Consider the following 10,858-nt stretch of genomic DNA (forward strand, 5'->3'; position numbering starts at 1 on the left):
AGGGGCTGAGGGCCATTTTCAGGCTGTCCACAGCCCCTTCAGGGTGGGGGTTCCTGATGGGGTGCCTGGCCAGCCTGGGTGAGGAGCTGAGGGCCGTTTCCAGGCTGGCCATGCCCCCTGGTGACCCAAGCTCCCAGCCTCTTCTTTTTTTTTTCCCCCAGTGGGCAGGCTGGAAGCAGGTATCTGGGATTTATTTATCTTCTATAATTGAAACTTTGTAGCCTTGAGCGGAGCCCAGGGCAGGCAGGAAGCTTGGCTTCCTCCATCACCGGGGGCAACCCAAACCTCCAGCTGACTCCAGCTCTGTGACCACTGCCATCTTAGTTGGGTTAATTTGCATACTTGTTCTTGATTGGCTGGCGGGCATGGCTTGTGGATGTGGTGGAGTGATGGAGTGATGGTTAATTTGCATCTTTCTCTTTTATTAGTATACATATGAGTGAAATCATATGTTTCTAAGCTTTTTCTGACTGGCTTATTTCACTTAGCATAATATTCTCAAGGTCCATTCATGTTGTTGAATATGTCAGTATTTCATCTTTTCTTATTGGTGAGTAGTATTCCATTGTGTATATATGTAAGAAATTAGCATTTTAAATATGTATATCTTTTATAATTTAACTTTATCTCTGAAACCAAGGACTCAGGAATCCCTATAGACACAGTTACAGAATTATTTGAGCAGGTGTCAAAAACTTGGGAAGTATTGCATGATTGCATCAATGGCTAAAGTTATATTCTTTGAAATCAAACAACCCTGTGTTTGAATCCTGCTTTTCCCATTTTGTTGCTGTGAGATCTTGGATAAAATATATAACTTCTTTGAGCTTAATTTTAGCTTACATATATATGGGTAATTATACTCAGTTTGTAGGACTATTATAAGAAGTAAATTAACACAATGAATAAAAAATGATTATCATGGCACCTAGTACATAACAAGCACTTAATATATGATAATATTATTTAGATAGTTGTATGATTTTTATTTGATATTTACTGTATTATTTAAAACTTGAAGTTTTTAATGGAAAGGAAAAGGGTAGGAAAATTATCTATATGAGAAGGAAAGAAAAATTAAAGCTGTTCCCACTGGGAGCTCAGTTTATTTAATATCCAGGTTTCTCCACCATTCATTTTCCAGAAGTTTCTGTCCATGATTCCCTAGATGCTCTTCCCTTACCTGAGTTTGATAAACATTTATTTTCACTTAGTTCAACTAAGACAAATTAAAGAAAGGACTGAGGGGTTAGGTGTGTGGGAAGCTATGTCAATAAAAAAAAATCTGAGATATAGAATCCATTCAAAGGGTTTTCCTTAAAAGAAAAGAACTAAGGGGTCTACACTGTGCCATGAAGTTGACTGGATTTCTGTCTATCATATTATTGTCTTTTTTAAATATATTTTTATTGATTTCAGAAAGGAAAGGAGAGGGAGAGAGAGATATAGAAACATCAGTGATGAGAGGGAATTATTGATAGGCTGCCTCCTGCACACCCCACACTGGGGATCAAGTCACAACCTGGGCATGTGCCCTTGATTGGAATCGTACCAGGACCCTTCAGTCTGCAGGCTGGCGCTCTACCTACTGAGCCAAACTGGCTAAGGTGTTATTGTCTTTTGATATCCTAGAAAATGATTTCTGTTTTTATTTTCAAGGCAGCTACTTCCTAACTCCTCTCCTTTGCCTTTTTCCTTTACTGGGAAGAGTAAGGGTTTTAGTGCTGCCAGTAAAATAATAATATAAACTCCATAAAACCAATATTCTGTAAATAAAGGAGAATCTCATTTAACAGAAAAAAAAATTTGTGACTGAAGCCAGGAAAGTTCCTCAAAGAGACAAAATGCCTATCAGTCTGAAAAAGAATAGAGAAAGAATAAGCAAGGGCAGAGAGGAGGAAGTAGAATTGGTGGGGAAGTACATTCACTTTATTATCACTGTGCTATTATTTTAGTCACAGAAATACTATAAAAAAGGGATAACTCTTTTGGTATATCCTCCTTCAAATATGTTTTTCTGAGAAGCTTATCCCCATGGTAATTCCAGGCAGCTCTACCAATATTTCCTCTTCTCCACTCTCTCCCTGAAGTCAGAATTATCTGAGCTTGTCCTCAGTACTTTTTGCAATGTTCTGCAAAGATATTCCTGCATGCCCATAAAAAAGGTGAGCCCAATGAGAATGCATATCATTTGGCCTTCTCTAGAACCAACTGGATACTGAAACACATTTTTTAAAAGTCATGATGTCTATTTATTCTCCACACATTACTCTTCTCACCATGGCTAGCACTCAAGAGTTAGGGCCATTTGCCAAGTGTGGCTGGTGGAGACCCTTCTTTCTACGAGTTTCCTATAACACAGAGCACTGGGTCAATCTTGCAGACCACCATGGAGCCTCCAACACTGCTGTCAGTACAGAGGAACTCAGCAGACCTTCCCCAAACTTCCTTCCCAAGCAGAGGAGGCAGGGATGTCCATAGGGCCTTGCATTTGGGGAAGAGAAGTCACTAATTAAGTTTGTGAGGTAAGAGCATACGTGATTCATGAGAGTAAGTTCCATACCTTTATTTACTATATTTCCAGCTTACAATTGGCACAAAATAGGTGTTCAATAACTCTATTGGATGAGTGAATAAAGAAGAACTAAAATCATGAGACTACTTATGGCCCTGAAAGGAGTAGTTATGCTTCTCTTTTACTATTAATGGCTGGTGGAATAAGTGATTTTTTATTATTCTGCGGCTTTTGTTGCCTCGGTATACCACATTATCAATCTCAACTGAGATTCTGTATAATTTAAAAAAGCAATTGGCAATCATATCATTGTCTCTCTCATACCTTTGTTATCACTTCTGGGAGGGTCTTCAAATATTCTCCTCATTAGTTAGGTGGAGATATCTATGTAAATGTCTTTAATAATTATCTAAAATTCAAATATAAGTTGGAGCTTCATGTGGTCTCATCCTTACAAGATACCCCAATTAAGAAATACAAAATTTCTTACTATATTAGGCTACTCTACCAAGCCTGGGAGACATCACAGCTCTACCTAATACATAGAAACAAATATAGAGAGGCTGCCAAAATGAGGAGACAAAGAAACAGGTTACAAATGAAAGAATAGAACAAAACTCCAGAAAAGAATTAAACAAAATGGAGACAAGCAATCTACTTGATGCAGAGTTCAAAACACTGGTTATAAGGATGCTCAATGAACTTAGTGAGAACTTCAACAGCATGAAAAAGTGCCATTCAGAAATAAAGGATACTCTAACTGAAATAAAGAATAATTTACAGGAAATCAACAGTAGAATAGATGAAGCTAAGAATCAAATCGGCTGTTTATAATATAAGGAAGCAATAAACACCCAATTAGAAGAGCAAAAAGAAAAAAGAATCCAAAAAAATGAGGATAGTGAAGCAGCCTCTGAGACAACTTCAAGAAAGCCAACATTTGCATCATATGGATTCTAGAATAAAAAGAGAGAGAGCAAAAAATTGAAAACCTATTTGAAAAAATGACAGAAAAGTTTCCTAACTTGATGAAGGAAGCAGGCATACAAGTCCAGAAAGCACAGAGAGTCCCAAACAAGTTGAACCCAAAGAAACCCATACCAACACATATTGTAATTAAAATGCAAAAGGTTGAAGACAGAGAATCTTAAAAGCAGCAAAAGAAAAGCATTTAGTTACCTACAAGGAAGCTCCCATAAGACAGTGAGTTGATTTCTCAATAGAAACTTTGAAGCCAGAAGGGATTGGCAAGAAATATTCAATGTTATGAAAATCAAGGATGTACAAGCAAAATTACTCTACCCAGCAAAGCTATCATTTAGAATTGAAGGCCAGATGAATAGCTTCCCAGACAAGAAAAATTTAAGAGAGTTCATCATCATTCGATCAGCATTATATTAAATTTAGAGTCTTCTTTAAGAAGAAGAAAAAAGATTAAAAATATAAACAATAAAATGGCAATAAATACATATCTATCAACAATTGACTCTAAAAAACAAAATAAAATAAAAAGCAGAACAGAAATAAACTAATAGATACAGAGAACATTTTGACAGTTGCTAAGTGGGAGGGGCTTTGGAGGGATTGGTGAAAAAGGTGAGAGGATTAAGAAGTACAAATTGGTTGTTACAGAATAGTCATGGGGACATAAAGTCAGAATTGGGAATATAGTCAATAATATTGTAATAACTATGTATAGTGTCATATGGGTGCAGAATTTATCTGGATGATCACTTAGTAAGTTATGTAATGTCTAATCACTGGGATGTACACCTAAAGCTAATATAATGAATGTATGTCAACTATAATTGAAAAATGTTTAAATGATTTTTAAAAAAAGAAAATACAAACTAGCAGCAAACATTAAGTAAAAACAATGTCAATATTTTCTGTCAATTCTCAAATACTGTCTAACTACCTCCAAAAATCCTATTTATAACCAAAGCAACTTTTTATTGGTCTTTTTCTATTTCTCAATTTTAATCTGTCTCACATCGTATAGCTAGCTGCCTCAAAGTTTTTCTCTCTACAACTCAATCTCCACCCAAAACTCTCCCATTCAGCAAAGCTAATATACAAGGCCCTACTTATTTCTTCCCCTCCACCTTTTTTCTACTTCCTTTTTTTTCTCTTCATAAAGGCATAACTGGATCTGCCACTCACAAAATGGTTTTTGAAATGGGGAATATTAAGGAAAGAGAGAAAAATAAAGGCTCTGGATTCTCACATATATTAATATTTTTTATGAATCAGATATAAGTTGGGATTTAGCATAGAAGAACTAAGGAACAGATGGAAAACAGTGGAAAGAAAAGAAGAGTGACTGGTAAGAGACATCTTCCAACAGAAAGTGTTAGCTTTACTAAGAACAAATGATACAGAGACATGCTTAAAAGTTTAGGAAGCAGTGATTAAAAATGACTTATAAAAAAGGCAAAGTTTACATTGGAGAGAGAAGTGTAAGACTTTCAAGTTTGGATTCACGGAGTATAAATAAACTGAGAGTACAAGATTGAGCGAGCCCAGTTATCATTTGAACTTGGGAGTAGAGGAGACATCTGAAATCTGGCTAGAATAGACATCACAAAGCACATGTTTGTACCTGGAAAAAAGGGAATTCTCTTTAATTCTGAAGATGGGGTTAGGGGAGGTGAGTAGCCTACTCATTTTAGGGGTGCAACATTAGAACTAAACTTGTTTCATATTATGTTAATGGGAATTACTGATTGAATGCATATAAAATGCTATTTGAGCAAGCCTTGGCTAGCTTGTTTCCCCAAAACCATGCAAAGTAGTAAAATGACTTTTGCACTCTATTTATTGACAATATAGCGATTTGATTACCTATCTTTAAAAAGCAAGTGTGTGATTTAAAGAGAGGAACAACCACCAGTCTTGTGAATAGAAGTCATGATGACTGAATTTATCAGTAATTAACATACTTTGTCTTCCTTTTGAGGTCTTCTTTAAGACTTTATCACAAAGAATACATCTCAACATGAAACTATCTGAAAGGAATACCTGAATTTTATTGGTCCTTCCAAATTCACTAATCCTTCAGATTGCAAATGAATTATTTCCTTTAACGGGGAATCCTTTAGTGTCTATAAAAGTTTTCAGAGGGTGGAGGCTGGCAGGAAAAGTCTATCCCAATAAAACAAGAAAAATGAGGTTCCACCTAGTTGTCCATCACTGCTCCTTGAAATAAATCCTCACTGATAAGTATACCCACCCAACCCCAGCCCAGCCCTTTTGCTGTTCCAGTCCGAGTCAGAGGTCCTGAAGCTTTAGCTCTTCTATAATCTGCTACTCTGTGACTCAAGTCTATTTGTGGGCTAAGAAGATTTTGGGGTACCCAGGCAACGGAGAAACATCTGATAGAAAAGTTTTACTAACTTTTCAATAAGAAAGAAAGAAAGAAAAAGCTCAGTCTAGAGGATTGCTTAAAACCAAATTGCAATCCTCATCCTGTAAGAAAAGAAACAGCACTTCTGTTATTAAAGATACAGCAGAAATGTGAGTTTGTGAAAATCTGTGTTTGAGGATGCATGACAGCTGTAGAGCAAAGTGAGTAGTAGGTAGCTATTACTTACCTCCTTAGGGACTTGTCTTGTTTCTCAGTAGATTCCCCCATAGCCCCTAGCACAGTACCTAGCATCTCATCCGTCACTCACTAAAAGCATACTGAATTTGTTAACTGTCAGGACAATGCCTTCAGAAAGTGAGAGGTGGGTGCCCTCTTACCCTGGCTGCACTCTAGATCAGAGATATCCAGCCCTGAGAGGGCACTCGGGCACAGGTTTAGACTCAAGTCACAAAACTGGATGAGCAAGTTATAGCGGAGTCAACTGAGGAAACAGAACTCACTCACAGGGTCACTGAACATCTCTGTCCTACTGAGCACTTGAAAATGCAAAAGGTGCGTATCATCAGGCAAACGATCGTTTGGTCCAGACGGATAGTTCAGCCTTACTGGAAACATAACTCACCGGTGTTTCTATCTTTCTCTCCCTCTCCCTGCCTCTGTCTGTAAAAATCAATAAAAAAATCATAAGTCTAAATTAAATCGGCATAAAAATGAAGTCCTTTCTTCCCAGAACCACTCAGCCACCCATTAGGGGAACAAGCAGAACACTATGGCTCTGTTTGGGGACCAAACCTGAAAGGCCCACAGTCAGGGCCAGGAGGGTAGATCAGAGAGGAAACTAGGAAGGCAAACACGTGTTTGTGGCAACTCCCTTCTCTGTGGACCGTTGCCCAGATCTGGCCCCAAACCTAGGGTGGCCACAGCTTCTGTACCAGCGCAGCCTCCTGCCATAGCACAGTCACATCCAGGAACGAGGGAAAACTGCCCACCCAGAGAAGATAGTATCTGGAAGGAATGAATATTTGGGAAAAGTCCCAGTGCTACTTTAGTGCCAGCCAGTCCCCACCTTCTTCGGCCCCCACCCACTGGTTCCTCCCCTTTCAGCTGCTCAAGTTCTTATAAAAACCCCACACAGCCTTTCCTGAACAGCCTGTAGGAGCCTCTTCCACACCGTGCAGCACAGACAGTGAGGCCAACCACAGGACCACGGAGAGACCATGAAGAGCCTGATGCTTCTCTCCGTTCTGGCGGCCCTGGCCGTGGCAGCTTTGTGTTATGGTGAGAAATCTTTCTCCTGCCGTTTCTCTGGATTTTCTTGTCTGTGTCTGACTTCAGGTTACTTCGACTTTTCCTCTCCCTCCTCCTCTTCTTGCCCCTTTCTCTGTTATAATCTTCAAGTATCATGAACTTAACATATCCCAAGTTTCAAGCCCCACGTCTCTTCCATCCCGTCTTTTTTATATCCTAACTACCCAGACTATATGCTATTTATCAGGTCATCACTTTCGATGGTCAGTCACTGTACACCTGGAAATTTGGCTATTTCAGAAAAAAAGATATAAATTCCCAGCCCTGGAGTCTCATCTTTAAGGATGTTTATTTAGACTTTGGTAACAATTGGTTAAGGATATTGGTCAAACCACTTACCTTTTAAAACATCAGTTTTCACATGATGTGTTAGGTACAGCCCTCTCTAGAGACCGAGCAGTCTTATGAATTTACTACATGTGTTTGGTGAATTCACTAAAAATCTGAGTTTTACATTTAAAAGATCTCAGGGAAAAATAGATGTCATCATTTCAATTGTCAAAAGATAAAATTTGCCTGGTTTCTGTATGTTGCTAAATATATCTGCCTGTTCAAAGCTTGTGAAAGGAAATCTGAAGCAAAAGTATTTAGATTATTCAGTCTTATGCTTCAATAATCTGGATATTTGAACTGTTCTTAAACCTAAATTATATTAACAACCATGTGTGGGGTTTTTGTTGTTTTTGTTTTTTTACTTCTGTCTCTTGAAATGATTCATAGGTTCTCTGTGTCAGAGGATTTGATTTCTTTACCTCATTTTGAACTTTTCAAGCAAATTCACTTGTTTACACATCTAAGACTCTTATTGCCAAATTTCCCTGCTGGGAAGGTAGAAAGAGGGAGAGTGTTAGAAAGAAGAAAGCTTCTGCTTTGACATCATCTCAATTCTTTCTCTGAACTGGCATTGTGCCCAGTGAGAGCTGGGAGCTGGAGCCAGTGGTTTCTGTGGCTGCCAGTTGAACACAGATTCTTAAGAGGCCTTTGGAACCTCCCAGCAGCCTGTCTTGGTAAAGCCCCACAGAGCATCTGCCCAGCCACCTGGAGAAACCCGGTGTCTTCTAGGCCCGTCTGTCCCTTCCTCAATCTTCCTCTCAGTCCCAGATTAATCAGAGAAGACAGCTCTCTGGAGCTTGTGAAAAGCACTTAAATTGTCTTAATTCACTGGGGTGAGAACCCCAGAGCCTGAAGAAAATTTTAGCCAAGACTGTATTCACCAGCTTCTTCAACATCAGAGAAACTGAAGTGTAGACATATGCACAGCAAGGACACAGCTAGAGAAACAATGCTCAAGTCAGAAATGCCTGAAATGTGTAGTAACCATACTGTTAACTATATTCTTCACACCTTTTTGACTCTTCCTTCTTCTTCCTTCACTATGTTTATACTATTTCAATGTGTGGTAAATAATAATAAAATGAATCTTCTTTTTTTTAATTTCAGAATCTCATGAAAGCATGGAATCCTACGAAATCAGTAAGTGAATATTTGACTTCCTTCTTTAAACTTCATGTATTCTAGAATCTCTCCCTGTTCCTAATCACCCAAAATGGTAATACGTACCACAGGGAGGAAAAAGAGGGCCTCTTTTGGAAAACTGAAGTAACATTTTAAATCCAATGACTATAAGAATTGCCAAATGAGCAATTTTTTAAAGCTTGAAGCAGTATAATATTGCCTTTAAACTGCACTCAACCAACTTAGGAGCCATAAAACCTCATTTGGAAATTTTATGTTGGCACCAGGTCAACCACAGAGACAGAAAACAAGGAGTAATGACAAATGGCAAAGTACAGAATTGGAGGCTAAGTCAGCTGAGAGACCACAGATGTCAACATTGCTTAAATGCCACTGAATTTCTAGACTTATAAAGACTGAGTATAAGAGGAAGTAACATATCACTCTCATTTTTAAATTGTCCACTATTTCTATCATGATTAAATTTTCATTTACTAGTAAACTAAAGACACTCTTTACAAGTCATCATCACAGAGAGAATTTCTCCTCAAAAGAATTTTAAAAACCCACTAAAATAGGAATACCAAAATTGAAGAAAAATAAGTTATTGCCCAAGATCAAAAACCAGCAAAATTTCAGTGGCCAATGAGACAAGTCTCAAGACACATGTATGGGTAATTACTTTCTTTGGATCAGACAGGTTATGAAATATGCTTATCTTCCCCTTTAATTGTTGCATATCTCTAGTTACATGAAATGCATGAGTTATTGAGCTCCCAAACATATTTGTGTTAGTGATTACTCATGGAAATATTTTCAGCTACTGTTTCCCTAAAACTGCATTATTTACTTCTGTTTTGAGGTCCCTTCATTAACAGGAGATATGCTAATACCTTCATATCCTCGCAGCAGAGATGGAGAGCTAAAGCTCAAGAGAGGTGGGTAACAAAACTTGATGGGGAAGTCATTTTTCCCAGTGTAGAAGCCCAGATCAGAATGGAGTGAGAAACAGGTTTCTTTACAAAATAAATATTATTTCTAATTGTATCCTTAACTCAAAGAATTTTAAAACAATATGCAGAAAACAACTGAATTTCTAGATTATTTTGTGAACGACTCAGAAAGAAGAGGAAGAGAGGATGAAAAAGAGGACAGAAAGAAAAGTTCTATTTTTACTTAAAATATTCGCCCTAAGAGAAAAAGAAACATGCCTCTTGTTCCATCTCTCCTTTCTCTTCTTCAAATGTCTTTTTTAAATATTTTTTTTTATTAATTCAGAGAGGAAGGGAAAGGGGGAGAAAGATAGAAACATCAATAATGAGAATCATTGATCAGCTGCCTCCTGCACGCCCCCTTCTGGGGATCAAGCCTGCAACCCAGGCATGTGCCCTGACCTGGAAACCTAACCTGGTTCATGGGCCAAACGTGCAACCACTGAGCCACACGGGCGGATCAAAGGTCTCTTGATATGGGGTTGTGATAAATGGGATCTCTCGCCAATATTTTCTGATATTCTTTTTTCCTTTTGCTTATTTCTCCGTTCTCTTTATACTTCTCAATCTGGGCTTCTTTCCCACCCCACCCCCTACTTCCTAGGATTCGAGAACGCTCCAAGCCTGCCTACGAGATCAGCCGGGAAGCCTGTGATGACCACAAACTTTGCGAGCGCTACGCCATGATTTATGGATACAACGCAGCCTACAATCGCTATGCCCGGCAGCTCAGAGGGCGCAAATGAGATCAGAAAAAGTAGTGTTCTCTCCAGTGCCTGGCGCCTGGTTGTGTACTCCCTTGCAGTAGCAGCACTGAACCATATACACATATACGAATTGCTTGTTTCTTAAATGTTCTCATCTGGCCGCACCCTTCCGCACTGCTCCCAGATTGATACTTAATGAAAGCACAGTGTAGTGAAGGTGGGAGAGGAGTTGCGATGTGTGATTATTAATATAATAAAGTTCTGGTTGGATACTTCCATTTCGTGAGTCTGATTTCTTCTGAGAAAATGCTGAGATGTATAAATCATGGCCCATCTAGCCCCGCATAGGCGATTCTGTTCCTTACGTTCTAGCGTTGATTAGCTCAACTGCATAGAAGGAATGCACCTTAGAAGACATTCACTCAGCCATCATATGTCTAGGCTCTCTCTATCAGCGGGGTGGGGGGGGGGGATCAGTGAATGATTGCTTCCTATTAGGTCTTTTCAAGGATTT

At 38.7% G+C, this 10,858-nt stretch overlaps 1 protein-coding gene across 1 annotated transcript; it reads left to right on the forward strand.

The window, feature by feature from the left end:
- Positions 1-7,010: 7,010 nt before the first annotated feature.
- LOC118651991 (matrix Gla protein) lies at positions 7,011-10,622 on the forward strand. Its single transcript, XM_036301755.1, has 4 exons — positions 7,011-7,160; positions 8,631-8,663; positions 9,508-9,583; positions 10,242-10,622. Exons 1-4 carry the CDS (start codon positions 7,100-7,102, stop codon positions 10,381-10,383), a joined length of 312 nt encoding a protein of 103 aa, XP_036157648.1. The 5' UTR covers positions 7,011-7,099; the 3' UTR covers positions 10,384-10,622.
- The last annotated feature ends 236 nt before the right edge of the window (positions 10,623-10,858 follow it).

This window comes from Myotis myotis, unplaced genomic scaffold (assembly GCF_014108235.1).
Source record: "Myotis myotis isolate mMyoMyo1 unplaced genomic scaffold, mMyoMyo1.p scaffold_m19_p_3, whole genome shotgun sequence".
In the NCBI taxonomy this organism is placed as follows: Eukaryota; Metazoa; Chordata; class Mammalia; order Chiroptera; family Vespertilionidae; genus Myotis; species Myotis myotis.